Here is a 14,519-nt window from a genome sequence, read left to right as displayed (position 1 = left end):
CATAAACATCCAGATCTCTTTTGTATATAGCCCTCTGCGGTTCAGACTCATCACGGCAAGACTCGAGCTCCTACTGCCTTGCAGATGTTAAACTTAGTTTTTGCTCACTCCATGATAATATGTTTCCATCAGGCACAAGGTACGAAGTGGCACTGATGTCCTAAATAACTTAATTTCCAATCATTAATATAAAGCTCTCAAGTTATTATGTGGATCTCATGTTCAATGGCCTCACATTTGCTTCAGCAACACCTAGACAAGCATTGGATTAAACTAATTACGAAGTGCTTTGATGTTGGTTTATTTCCAGCAAATAATATTGTTAAAGTCATGTATGCAGGCATGCAGACAGCCCCCCAAGACAGACTTTGCAGGCTAAATGAGCATCAGAACTGCACATCATTCACTAAACCTCTCAGAGGCCAAGACATCAGCATTTAAACCCTAAACACCATCGAACAGAAGGTTCCTACAGCCCCTCCAGAGGGTGGTGTGGATAGCACTCAGATTGCTGTTTGCATTGGGGGATAGTGAGACAAGACTGAGCCACCTCCTGCTACAGGACAGTGCCCTGCACGCCCACTCACCGTGAGCCCAGCAAAGCCACAGCTCTGCGGAGGGTGGGAGGCCTCATACATGGGGTTGCAGATGCTGGGGTTCGATTCCACAGGAGCCGCGTCGTCCCCTTCATCAGACTACAAAAGGAAGCCAAAAACATGAGTCGTCAGAAAGGTTATTGACAAGAGGAAGCCATTGGGTCCGTCTATCCTTATTGCAACCCAGTAAGGGTAACTCCAACCCTGCAGTGTTCAATAATAATAATGTTTATTAAGCCTGTTTGGTCGTTAGTTTTTAATTAACACCAGGATCACCTACAGCTGTGTCTTGAAAGAAACCAGGTTATTAAATTCACAAACATGACTGTCACTTGTTTTGCACTTCCACAAGCCTTTGGGTAAAGAAGTGGCTCCTGTCTTGGTTTTGAATTTGCATGAAATGTGCTATGAATTCTGAGTGATGACCATGTATTTTGACTTAACCCCATGGAAGCCGGGTGAACAGATGAAAAGGCTCTTACAAGAGAAAAGGCTCTCTTGCCAAACCAATTTTTCAAACGTATGTAGCCTTTGTTCATGCTGCAGTCAACCGGACACTGAAGTGCTCCTTACCTTGAAGTAGTGGAACTGGAAGGGCCTGGCTCTGTGGCTGTAGAAGTGGTAGCCAACAAAGACAGCCCCAGCAATCAGCAGGACCAGCAGCAGGAGCCCCATAGCAATGCCAGCCTTGTGTCCAGCCTGCAGCTGCAACAGAGGAGACGTTCTCAGCACTCATCTCCTCTCCACAGAACCCCTCAGCACTCATCTCTCCAAAGAGTCCCTCAGCACTCATCTCCTCTCCACAGAACCCCTCAGCACTCATCTCTCCAAAGAGTCCCTCAGCACTCATCTCCTCTCCACAGAACCCCTCAGCACTCATCTCTCCACAGAACCCCTCAGCACTCAACTCCTCTCCACAGAACCCCTCAGCACTCATCTCTCCACAGAACCCCTCAGCACTCAACTCCTCTCCACAGAACCCCTCAGCACTCATCTCCTCCCGCTTCTTTCAGCTGAGGGATGCAGGGGTGTTGGAGTGTGTCCTGCAAGTCCACACGCACACGCACACGCACGCCGCTCCAGGGCCAATTTTCAGAGAAGCTAATTAACCCACCAGTATGTCTTTTGACACTGGGAGGAAACTAGAGCACCCAGAGGAAACCATGTGTTCACTGAGAGAACATGCAAAATCCACACAGAGGGCACCACAGGTACAGAATTGAACCCAGGCAGCAACACTGACAACTGCATCCCTGTAAGCCCACTGTTACAACCATATATTACGATTTATCGATAACTGAATAGAGGAAAAGAACCTGTTTCCTCTCCCAACAAACACGCATCATCCCATCTGAGCCCAGCTTACTGTCTGCTGAACTCCACGCAGACAGCACCAGTGATACAGAATTGAACCCAGGGCCCCAGTGCTGTGAGGCAGCAATGCTAACCACTGTGCCACCATATTGCCCATTAAAGCCACTTATTGCTAGTAAAGAGCACCTGCAGCCCATTTGGAAGCACAAGGCAGACCAGATGTGGCACCAGTCCATCGCAGGACACGCGTGTCACTACCTGCCAGGTTTTCAGGAAGTTCCTGAGCTGCACCTAAACTGAAGTGATAACATGGCTGGACACCCCTGGAGGAGCACGGTTTGTAATTATTTCACACGTGTACATGACCTGGATGTGTGAGTGAGCATTGGAAAGTGTAAAGAAGCGCGCCTGAAAGCTGAAGAGGTCTTCCCGAGAGCCAGGTTGCACTGAGAGAAGCAGCAGCTCAAGGGCACTGCCGGCAGCCTCCCTCGCTACAGTAATAATGTGGAGCACTTCCATCAAAACGCCAAGTACTATGACCCCCATTGCACTCGAGCTGTTCGGCCACAGAGAAACAAGTCTTCTACCATCCTGGAGAAGGGGCTAATATGGCAGATGAGTCGCAGGCTTTCAAGAAGTACCTGGAAGCCTGATACTCAGCTTTCAGGACGGTTTGCTTATCTATCTTATCTAAAAATGACTCTTTATTGTCTACCTATAAGGTTGTGCTGTGATAAAAATGGAGGACACACAATTAAGCTTCTCATACCATTGGCTCTTGTGGAGGAGCGCGCAGGGGACTCTCGATGACATGAATGATCCCATTGGACGCCTGGATGTTCCAATCCACAATGAACCGGCCATCAACATAGCGAGAAGCTGTCTGGAGAGGCAGGGAAAGAGACATGTTGTGCAGGAGTGATTGACCTTCTGTGTCCTCATACAGAACGCGCCCTGGTATGGCACAGTATATACTGTGTAAAATCACAGGGCATCAGCACAGTAATGCTGCTCACTGAATTTTAAAAATCGACCTTTTTTTTGTTTGTCTGCTTTGCCAAGTGACAAGGATCTGAACATGTTAAGTTTACTGCAGGCTAGATGGAACAGCAGAAGGAGACACCCCTACACCCCCCATTCTACTCTCAGCGCACAGATCCCATTTTTGAAAGGCAGAGATTTAACTGACACTCTCCACAAAAACATAATCTGCCTGTTGAACTGTTCCAAAAATGTCAAGGTAAATCAAGTGGAGAAGTTTAGAATTACTTTGCTTTATTTCCATTGTTTTGTTTGTATAAATTGAAATGAAAATCCCCCTGCTATGCCATCATCTTGTGACTCGTGAGTTTATAGAAGATAAGTATATCAGGATACATCAAGCACCGCGCAGACCTGGCAGTGCTCAGGAGCCCCAGTGCTTCAGTGCCCAGAGAGGCTGGAGGCTCCTGGACTCACCCTAACACTGGCGTTACTCAGATCTGCGAACCCTGAGATGAGCAGACTGTGCCCCAGCCTTGTAAGGACTCTGCTCCCATTGGTCAGATCCTGGAAGTTCAGTGTCCTGCCTGGCGACAGGTGGTTCTCAATGTCGCGTCCGGACAGAGTCTGTGCAAAGAGTACAGGAGACAAGTTACACTCCGGAACATGCTGGGTAAGGAAATGACCAATCCATTTCCTTACCTGTAGTCTGCCTCAGTGACATTCATCCAACACAATAAAAATGAGTTCAACCATTTATTTCCATTTTAGGGAAAAGATGTACAGCATAATGTCACTCTCATGATGACTTAAGTGAGTGATTTGCTTGTTCAGATATTGCATTAGTACCTAGAAATCATTAAATGTCTTAGCAATATAAGCTAACATATTTTTTTTCCGGAAACAATTTCTGCACAATGACAGAGTTCTACACTTGGAAATCCATGCTATTTTAAGAGCTAAAACACTGTGGATTTAAAGCTCAGGCTTTAAATACGTCTGTCAGCAGCTGTCACCTCGTTGTCCAGCAGGGCACTGTTGTCAGGCACAAAGAGAGTGGAGTGGACTGTCAGATTACTCAAATGATTTAAAAAGTCCTTTCCATGGTGTGAGTTACTAGAATAGTTAAGGATTTGCTGAAAGAAAAAAAAGAAAAAAAATGTTATGAATTCTAGAATATAAATTATATAAATACATCAAATAAAGGTTGTATGATGGATTAATGCCCTGAACTAGGCCTCTACTGTCTATACTTCCAGAGCTACTACACAATGTTTGAGGGTACTGGTTCCAGGCAGAAATTGCTCTTCAGGTCTGTGGTAGTTAACTCTTAAACTCTCAATAACCTGCAATGCGGAGTACAAATACAGGCCTGCCTACAGTATATTCTGACCTCTCTGTGACTGTACATAGATGCAGCTACTTTGAATAATCTTCACCTCACAGCGAGATATTTAGTGCATCTTCAGTGGTCTCACAGTGAGCTGGGCTACTCACACTGAGGAAGTTGGAGAAGGTGGGTTTCGATTGGAGCACTTGGAGAAGATTCCCACTGCAGGAGCTGCCATCGCCAATGTAGCCTGGCTTACAGGTGCACTTCACATCTACAGCAGACAGCCACAGCATGGGGTCAACAGCACACAACACGTCACATCTACAGCAGACAGCCACACCACGGGGTCAACAGCACACAACACGTCACATCTACAGCAGACAGCCACAGCACGGGGTCACTTGGTTACTGGTGAGACCCACCTGAAGAAGGCTCCACGGCCGAAACGTTGTGTTCTCTTTCTTCTTTTTTTCAGCATGGAATAAACCTATTACTTGTCTCTCTGAGTTTTGCTGTGAGACTCCAGTCCTCTGTCAGTGTTACTGGTGAGACCCCAGTCCTCTCTGAGTGTTGCTGTGAGACTCCAGTCCTCTGTCAGTGTTACTGGTGAGACCCCAGTCCTCTCTGAGTGTTACTGGTGAGATCCCAGTGCCCTCATTGGGTTACTGGTGAGACCCCAGCCCTTACCCTTTATCCTGTAGCAGAACGTATCCCAGGTCTCACTCAGGTTCACACGGATGCCATAGTCCACAATGCCCACGTGCCCAAACCCACATTTGGGGTTTGAGTAGACGGTGGGGTACGCTACCCGCTTGCCAGCCAGCCAGCCCGCCGCACAGATGTGGAACCCAGCCTGAGGAGGAGGAGAACAGGCTGCTTATACCGATGAGCTCCACACCAATGTACACAGCCTGCGCTTTCACCAGAGACCTGCACAGCCCATGTGGTTGTGCTTCAGCACGTAGAGTCTCCACACCACACAGCGGCTTGGCAGACACGAGCACAGCGGGACACAGTATCGTGCTGGGCTGATGGCCGTAACGTGGATGTGGATGTGCTGTAGGGAAACTGGATACGTCTGCTCTGTTTTATGGTGGTGGAGGGAATGCATGCTTATTGCAGGTGACAAACTGTAGGCAATTGGGCCCAAAATTGATCTTATCTTAAAAAAAAGGGCAGGGTGATGGCACTGTGGTTAAGGATCTGCGCCTGTGGCTGGGAGGTTGCCGGTTCAAATCCCACAGCCGGCAGAGGAATCCTACTCTGTTAGGACCCTGAGCAAGGCCCTTCACCCCAGCTGCTCCAGGGGTGCTGTTTAAATGGCAGACCCTGTGCTCTGACCCCCAGCTTCTCTCTCCCTGTCTGCATGTCTCAGGGAGAGCAAGCTGGGGCATGTGAAAAGACAAATTCCTCATGCAAGAAATTGTATCTGGCCAATAAAGTAGTCTTATTTAATTATGTTAAAATGTATCAGAGTAGAGAGAGTAATTTTACTGCCATATGTACATGTACACTGGAATTATTAATCACACTGATCTCTCGGGACATACACAGTACAGCAGACAACACAATGTAGAGAACAGGAACGATAAATATGTTGGGGAACAATGAATATAATAGTGTGGCAGTGAGAAAAAAAAACATGGTAGACCATTAAAAAGTGCAGAGTGCCGATGTGTGTTGAGCCTGAGGCCCTGCAGTGAGCTGTTGAGGATGCGCACTGCGGTGGGATAGAAGCTGCTCTTGAGTCTGGTGGTCCTTGCTTTGACAGTGCGGTACCGCTTGCCAGAGCGCAGGGGGGAGAACAGGCAAGAGAGTGACATTAAGTGACATGAAACCACTCTAGAGTGTTTCCTCACAAACCCGCAGGGCTCCAGCTTTAGAAGGTGAATATACACTGAACGCCAGGCGAAGGGGGAGAGAAGATGGCCTTTTCAGACGCCGGGCCGGCGACGTGAGGGCAGCACCTGCTGTGCGTAGGAGAGCTGGGTGTAGGTGGCGACAGCCGCTTCCTGCTTTCGGCAGCTCTCCTGGGACTCCGTGTAGTTCAGCTTGTAGGGGCCCCTGGGCGAGCGCAGGTGGAAAACGCCCACCGTCTTGTCTGCAAGGGAAACGATCTCACATGAGGCACAGGCTGCCCTCCGCCGAGCCAGGCGGACCAGGACCCGTTTAAAACCCGCACTCCAGGTGACACAGCCAAGGAGAGCGGATTTTCCTCTTTCTTTTGACAGAACAACCGAGGACTTCCTATACCCACAAGGACTGTACTCCAACACCACTACACACACATGTAAGCCGCTTCAGTCGTAATATTTATTAATCACCATACAATTTTTGCACTGTTCCCCGAATTACCCTGCACGGTTTTTGTCCTGTTATATTTTCTGTTTGCGGATTTTGCACAGTTTTGACTACGTTATGTCATTACATGTTACTGTTATTGTTATTGTGTTAGTCTACTGTCTTATCTTCTGTCCTATTTATATACTGCACCTGAGTGACTAATGAGAAACACCTTTCATTATACTATGCACCTGTGTAAGTATAATGACAATGAAGTTGAATTGAATTGAATTGAATTGAATTGACAGCGCTGCTAGGCACAACAAGACGTTCACACTTCATCACAGGATCATCACACCATCCCCACGGCACAACTCCAATCCCAGAAAACCGCCAGCCAGAGCTCAAGCCCGATGATGTATCTTAGGAGCAAATTTAAATCCAAAAAGTCTCATAAAGAAAGCCCGAGGGCAGAGGACACTGTGGATGTGTGATGGCAAGCAGCTTCTCCCTCTCTGGGCTGTGAGAGCCAACTCACCTTCGAAGTGTAGGTCGGCGCAGAGCGCATCAGGGTGGCACCAGCCGTTGCTCTGTGTGCAGCGGTTGATCGGCAGCTCCTTCGCCTCGCAGTCCAGCCCGTCGCCAATGTAACTGCTCTTGCACTCACACCTCCTCTTGCCCTGCCAGAGAACAACAGTGTCAGCTCTGCCACCAGGGGGAGACATTTCTGCTTTCTGGCCCGTCTCCTCCGAGTGACCCCATATCACCGCTCCCCTCATCTTTCGCCCCCCACTGCTACCACAGGGCGTTGCACTTGACCGGACTCAGGAAGCATCACGTCATTCCTTCTGCTTAGGAAACAGAACACAAACCAGCAGCTGACAGTAAAATATCTCCACGTGCCAGGGAAGAAGCAGAGTGCTCAGCCAAACCGCGGGGATCAGCCGGACGCGAGGGGACACAGGGGGGCGATGCTGGCTTACCGGCCCGGTCATGGTGCAGACAGCGTGCTCGTGGCAGCCCCCGTTGTCATCCTCGACGCAGGGGTCGACGGGGACGCAGTCGTAGCCGTCGCCCGAGTGGCCCTTGGGGCACGTGCAGGTCACCTCCACCCCTTTCTGCGTGCACTTTGAGATTTGGGCACAACCCCCATTCTGCTGCTGGCATAGGTTCACAACTGCAGGGCGACAATCGGAACATCAGGGCAGGGGCTCCTTCACCACCACTGCATTTCCCAGCCTGTCTTTCTTTATTTAAGGGCCGGTGCGGTGGCTCTGTGGCTCAGGATCTGCATCTGCGGCTGGAAGGTTGCCGGTTCGTATCCTGCAGCCGGCAGAGGAATCCTACGCCGTTGGGCCCCTGAGCAAGGCCCTTAACTCTAGCTTCTCCAGAGGCACCGTATAAATGGCTGACCCTGCGCTCTGACCCCAAGCTTCTGTCCCTGTCTGTGTCCCTGTGTCATGGAGAGTAAGCTGGGGTATGCAAAAAGACACATTTCTAATACAAGAAATTGTATATGGCCAATAAAGTCATCTTGTCTTATCTTAAAGTGCAGTTTAACTCCCCAGAAAGAAGAATCTCGCAGGACGGCACTGTGTGAAATAATACCGTTGGCCAAAGTACCATTTTCTCTGACTGTACTGTTCATGTCAGCACTTAAATATTCATGAACATGGTGCTCAGGATTCAATTGTTTCCTAAACAGAAATGAAGACCCCTAAGGCACCAGCATTGTTTTTGTAGGAAGCATACACTTCTGTCACCCAGTTTTCACATGTCTCTGACTGTCAGGGAAGACAATGATCTACAGGAAATATTCTGTAGGCGCTCAAGTCCAAATAGCTATCAATTCCGTTTTTCTAGGACATTTAGGCCTTGATTCTCACTTGAGGTCCCCTCGGGAAGGATGAGGTTTGGGGATCTACAGTACATGAGGAGCTATTTGAACAGCTTCCTCTTTCTCAAAACTTATAACGATATTTTCTGACCTGTGCAAGTTCTTCCATCTCCCTCGTAGAAAGGCTTGCATTCACAGATGTTGCCCTCTTTGCACACAGCATTCTGGGGGCAGGGTGGGGAGCAGACGGGCTCTACAGCTAGGAGACACAGTGTTGTGCTTAGTACTCAGTACTACTTAGGTTTAATGGCTAAACAAGAATAGAGGAGCACAAGCAGAAGTTAAAAAGATGCTTTCAGAAATTGAAACAGGAGGATTTTTTTTTTACTCTGTGCATTAAGGGCTTTGAAACAAGATGCCCAAATACATTGGTGAAGCTGACAATCTGGTACTCCTCAAGAAGTGGCTTGATAAAATTTTTGTTATTGATAGCGAGCAAAAAACTAAGTCTGTCAAGCTGTGAGGTCTTTAACACCTTTTCAATAAGTCAATATTGCAGATTGCTTCTGAATCTGAATGGGTATGTATAGAAAAAAAGTTCACACAATTTGTCATAAGGAATACTGACTCATTGAAAACGTTAAAGACTTCACAGAGCTAAGCAGCTGCTCTAGAGAACTGTGCAGGCAGTGTGTCTGTAGGGAGCACACCTGGACAATCACAGGGGGCACACCTGAGCAATCACAGGGGACACACCTGAGCAATCACAGGGGGCGCACCTGGGCAATCACAGGGGGCACGCCTGAGTGATCACAGGGGGCACACCTGGGCAATCACAGGGGGCGCACCTGAGCAATCACAGGGAGCACGCCTGAGCAATCACAGGGGGCGCACCTGAGCAATCACAGGGAGCGCACCTGAGCAATCACAGGGGGCACGCCTGAGCAATCACAGGGGGCGCACCTGAGCAATCACAGGGAGCGCACCTGAGCAATCACAGGGGGCACACCTGAGCAATCACAGGGGGCGCACCTGAGCAATCACAGGGAGCACGCCTGAGCAATCACAGGGGGCGCACCTGAGCAATCACAGGGAGCGCACCTGAGCAATCACAGGGAGCACACCTGAGCAATCACAGGGAGCACGCCTGAGCAATCACAGGGGGCACACTTGGGCAATCACAGGGAGCACGCCTGAGCAATCACAGGGGGCACACCTGAGCAATCACAGGGAGCACACCTGAGCAAACACAGGGAGCACACCTGAGCGATCACAGGGGGCACGCCTGAGTGATCACAGGGGGCACGCCTGGGCAATCACAGGGGGCGCACCTGAGCAATCACAGGGGGCACACTTGGGCATTCACAGGGGGCACACTTGGGCATTCACAGGGGGCACACCTGGGCGACCACAGGGGGCACGCCTGAGCAATCACAGGGGGCACACCTGGGCGACCACAGGGGGCACACCTGAGCAATCACAGGGGGCACACCTGAGCGATCACAGGGGGCACACCTGGGCAATCACAGGGAGCGCACCTGAGCAATCACAGGGGGCACACTTGGGCAATCACAGGGAGCGCACCTGAGCAATCACAGGGGGCACACTTGGGCAATCACAGGGAGCGCACCTGAGCAATCACAGGGGGCACACTTGGGCAATCACAGGGAGTGCACCTGAGCAATCACAGGGAGCACACAGGGCAGTGATTACCTAGATGAGTTTCACAGGTGGTCCCAGTCCAGCCCTCAGCACAGAAGCAGGCGCCACTTCCTGTGACGCCCTCATCACACTGTCCATGTTCGGTGCAGTTGCAGACTACAGAAACAAACAGGAGATAATTGGATTCATTCATAAAAAAAGACAGCAGCACATGTTCACAGTAAATGAAAAGGCTCTTGAAGCCTGACCTTGATGTAAGTATGTAACAGAGTGATGGAGTAATGATATCCCGCAAGTAGAGTTATCAGTTTATCTTGTACGTTCTGGGCAGCATCTTTGCAGTCCTGGTGCTTTAGCTAGACTTATGCCATGAAAGGCTCTTACTTTACTGTGGTATGACCGTATCTGAGCATGCTGGGAATTATCCTTCACCACTGATGCACAGCCTTGATGCTAGTGTCCTGTCAGCTACCAACATCCATGGCGAAAAGCAGCAGAATGCAGGGAGATTACAGAGACACACTTGGCCTGTATTTGACAGTGTAAGAGACAGAGTGTGAAACGGAGCGAGACCTTGGCAGCCGGCGCCATAGTGTCCAGGGAGACACAGCTCACAGGCTGTTCCCGTGAATCCTGGCTCACAGGTGCAGTTTCCGCTTCCACTGCGCCCATCGTCACACTTCCCGTGGAGACTGCAGGGCCCCCCAGCGCCCCCGGGGCAGGCTGGGAACACACAGACCACAGAGAAACACACAGACCGTAAACAAGCAACACAAAGTCAGCTCACAGGGCTGGTTTCGCAACAGACCACAGTCCGGACGGGAGGTAAAAATGACCGATTCGGTAATTTGTCTCAAAGCGATTACCTAGACAGTCACGGCCAAAGTAGTTGGGGCAGCACTTGGGCCGCCAGAGGACCACGGAGCAGGTGTGCTGGCAGCCGGGGTCCAGGAAGGTGAAAGACGTCATGATGTCACACTTCTTTACTGCCCTCTGAACAAGAAGCAAGAAGACGGACAGTGAATCCTCCTCTGCTTCCTCTAGACTCCCCAGGATCTCACATCCTGTTGGTCTCCCTGCCTCTCCATCCATCGCTTCTTTTTCATTCTCTCTACCTCTTGCCTGGTCTGTGTCCCCACCTCTGTGCTGCTTATTTCTGCTTGTATGACATTCAAGATGCCTGTCTGCTCTCTTCATTGCTTTGCCTCCTCATTTCACCTCTCATCCTCTCTACTCTTACTACATCTTGTCTTCCTTCTCCTGCCTCTGTAAGATTGTTAGCATTATTAGCAACCTCAGATGAAGGTTGCTACGATGAACCTTCAGTGCACCTCAGCCAAAAAAGCAAGAAACATCCAGTGGCCAGTTTCCGGCCGTAACCTTTGTTATTCTCGCGCAAGGAGGGTTTTCAGCTCTGTGGCTTTGGGAATAGCAGCTCATGTGAGGACCTGCCGCGATGGAAACTTATTCAGAAGCCTCCGCGAGCTGCCCTGCATGTCACTCGATCTCAGCGCAGGACTGCAGAGGCTGGTGTTTACCTGCTTGCTGTTATAGGGGCAGGGTGGTATACTGGAGCACCTTCCACAGCGTCCCTGTCACAGAAACAATTTGCATTACTACAAACTGCAGAGAACCCTGGAATTCTGGACGGGCGTTCATTGTTATTGTTAAGAAAACATGAAATCAGTTTCTTGGGTTCAAGCTTGAACCAGGCTGGCCCCTAAAGGGCAGGGCGATGGCACTGTGGTTAAAGATCTGCACCTGTGGCTGGAAATAAAGATCTGCATCTGTTGGGCCCCTGAGCAAGGCCCTTCACCCCAGCTGCTCCAGGAGTGCCGTATAAATTACTGGAGCTGTGCTCTGACCCCCAGCTTCTCTCCCTGTCTGTGTGTCTCATGGAGAGCAAGCTGGGGTCTGTGAAAAGACAAATTCCTAATGCAAGAAATTAAATATGGCCAATAAAGTCATCTTATCTTATCTTAAATCTTGAACTTGAAAGCCCCTCAAGTTCTCTGGTTTTACAATTGTCTTCAATGAACGATTAACTGTAACCTGAATGAATGAAGTAAGTGGTGTGTTCGGCTAACAGAGCTGAGGCAGCACCAGGCGGGAGGCCGTCCCTGAGAAATCACGGACCAGGATGTCAATGGTGTCCATGGTGTCACAGCGGCCGCCGAAGCTCGGAGGGCTCAGGAGGCAGTCGATGCCGTGAGCAATCCCGCCATTGAACATGAGCTGCCGCTGCACAATCCGGCACTTCCCATCGTTGAGAAAGAGGTCCCCCTGCGATGAGTGCGAGACGGAAACGCCAGAGCGAGGCCGGTGAAGAGCAAAGCATGGCCAGATCCAGACAAAGAGAGTCGCAGCACCAGTGGAGACGTGTCAACAGGGTGTGAAGGCAGACCTGATGTCCGCAGGTGAAATTGCCTCAGAAAAAAATGATATCCAAGAAGACGGCTTCTGGACTAACAGAGCCACACGGTTCTGAGACTGAGCTAGAAGGAGCTTTAAGGAGACATTATTTCTACTGCGTCATCTACAAATGGGCCTAATTTTAAGATAGACTCAATCAACGTGCTGGAGGCCCAATTTGGAAAAAAGAAAAAGATACACGAAATGGCTTGTGCCAAAACGCACTTCAAGTTGGAAATGTTATAAAAACCAGTTAATTAAACTGAGCTTTTTTAAATATGTTGATTAGTTACATTAGGTAATTAATCCAACTGAAACGATTTGTAGAGTAACATTATTCACAATTGTGTAAAATGCATACATCTTCTAGCTCTTAGGGATATAGAAACCTTCTGTGATACTTACATATTTGCAAAATAATTTAAATCAATGTAAGCAGACACTGAGGTTTCATACAGGATAGGTCATTACCATCAGCCACCAGTCTTAAATCCCCAAATGTACTGAATTGATACTAAAGAACCTAATAAAACTGCCTAAGATTCACAACTATTTAATTTTTTTTGTTGTATCCATGTTTATTTATCCTTTGGACACATATTAAATACAGAATAAGCCACAGAAACAATTGATTTAATATGCATATATGTTTGTATGTCAACAGCATAGCCACAAACATCACAATAACTAATTATCGAGAGTTTAATATGTAGATATCAAATAAAAATTGTCCCAGGTCCTTGATGGAAAACAGAAGCAATAAGGCAGGCACTAAACTTAATTCCACCCAAAGTGACAAATTATTTTTGGGTCAGACAGATAACAGCTAAACCACTTTAATACTGTACCAGAGAGCTTAATCTAATACTCTTACTGATGTAACAAAATACACGATTCGTCGAATCGGAATGAGGCCACAAGGACAACGGAACAAGAAGAGCTGGAAATCCTGAGTTGGCATCCAACAGGAGAACTTTCACCTCCCTAACTGAGGTTGTCCCTGTGCTGTGAGCAGATCTCAAATTAGACCAAAGGCATTCAAATAGCCAGTTCAGCATTGGGTAAGACAGGAGCTGACCTGTTGCCACTCGCCTATAAATCACATTGGACTTCATGATACCAGTTACTTTTTTCAGGGGATAAGTAACTCCAATTTGTAGAAATGTTTGAATCAAAGAACTGCAAAGAAATCTTAATGGCCACCAGACTCCTGCCTGCCAGGCTTGATTCTGCTTCTAGACTAAGAAATGAAAAGACTCCTTCAGGACTCCTGTTTTAGGGCTGACATGTTAATTTCACGTGGCACAGCGTCACTGTGTTGTTTTTATTAGGGAGCAAGCAGTGCCATGTGTGGGGTGCGCTAACTTTGCTGCAGTGCACTGCCTCATCATTCTTCCAAACATTCAGGTCACAGAGCAAACAGCACTTACTATCCTGCCTGCTCCTCCACAGCGGACCTGCAGCTCAGAGCCCTGGAGGGTCACCAGCGCTGACGAATGAGGAAGATCCGAAGCCAGAATCTGAGGACAAGAGGACACCGGTTATGGAAGCAGCATATTCACACACGTCATGTCATGTTCATGAGCAATTCATACCACTAGAAGGAAAAGCGTGCAGATGCCATACAGGTACAGATGACTATGCTTCTTTCAATCAATTACGTTAGTGGACATCTGTATTTGCCCAAACTGGTGGCAGCTGCTATGTTGAGGCAGGAGAGGCTTGTCCAAGTGGGCTTTCAGCTCAATAAATAAATAAAGAACTATAAAGAAATAAAGAAAAAAAAAACTTTGCTGCCATCTTACCAGTGGATTCAAGAGTATACAGCATTTTTCAAGAAAGTTGACAAAATGTCTGGATTCAACATTTTTATTATTTCCTTGTTAATTTCAGCTGACCCAAATAACTAAATTTAAGTTTCAAATTTGTTTTTCATGATATTACCTGAAATAGTTAAGGGACACATTTTTTTGTGACAAATACACAATATTGAAACCAGCAGAGACACTGCAAACGTCTTGTATACAGTATTTGTATGCTTTGATAACTTCAAAACCATAATAAAGGCTTATGTACTACATACATATCTGTACTAGGACCA

General features: G+C 48.3%; 1 protein-coding gene across 1 annotated transcript in view; it reads right to left on the bottom strand.

The window, feature by feature from the left end:
* Positions 1-14,519, bottom strand: part of stab2 (stabilin 2) — a 63,189-nt gene that overhangs the window by 1,892 nt on the left and 46,778 nt on the right. The window contains exons 52-68 of the mRNA XM_088922633.1: positions 13,849-13,938; positions 12,143-12,289; positions 11,545-11,598; positions 10,873-10,999; positions 10,580-10,729; positions 10,058-10,162; positions 8,496-8,603; positions 7,491-7,684; positions 7,046-7,187; positions 6,192-6,325; positions 4,912-5,077; positions 4,389-4,495; positions 3,908-4,027; positions 3,369-3,518; positions 2,680-2,793; positions 1,170-1,301; positions 588-695 (exon numbers count right to left, since the gene is read on the bottom strand). Of these exons, the coding sequence (XP_088778759.1) occupies positions 588-695; positions 1,170-1,301; positions 2,680-2,793; positions 3,369-3,518; positions 3,908-4,027; positions 4,389-4,495; positions 4,912-5,077; positions 6,192-6,325; positions 7,046-7,187; positions 7,491-7,684; positions 8,496-8,603; positions 10,058-10,162; positions 10,580-10,729; positions 10,873-10,999; positions 11,545-11,598; positions 12,143-12,289; positions 13,849-13,938 (2,148 nt within the window). The remainder of the gene's footprint in view (positions 1-587; positions 696-1,169; positions 1,302-2,679; positions 2,794-3,368; positions 3,519-3,907; positions 4,028-4,388; positions 4,496-4,911; positions 5,078-6,191; positions 6,326-7,045; positions 7,188-7,490; positions 7,685-8,495; positions 8,604-10,057; positions 10,163-10,579; positions 10,730-10,872; positions 11,000-11,544; positions 11,599-12,142; positions 12,290-13,848; positions 13,939-14,519) is intronic.

This window comes from Atractosteus spatula, chromosome 8 (assembly GCF_055471065.1).
Source record: "Atractosteus spatula isolate fAtrSpa1 chromosome 8, fAtrSpa1.hap1, whole genome shotgun sequence".
Taxonomy (NCBI): Eukaryota; Metazoa; Chordata; class Actinopteri; order Semionotiformes; family Lepisosteidae; genus Atractosteus; species Atractosteus spatula.
Note: the sequence above shows the minus strand (reverse complement) of the source record. Positions and strands in the feature narration are given on the sequence as shown.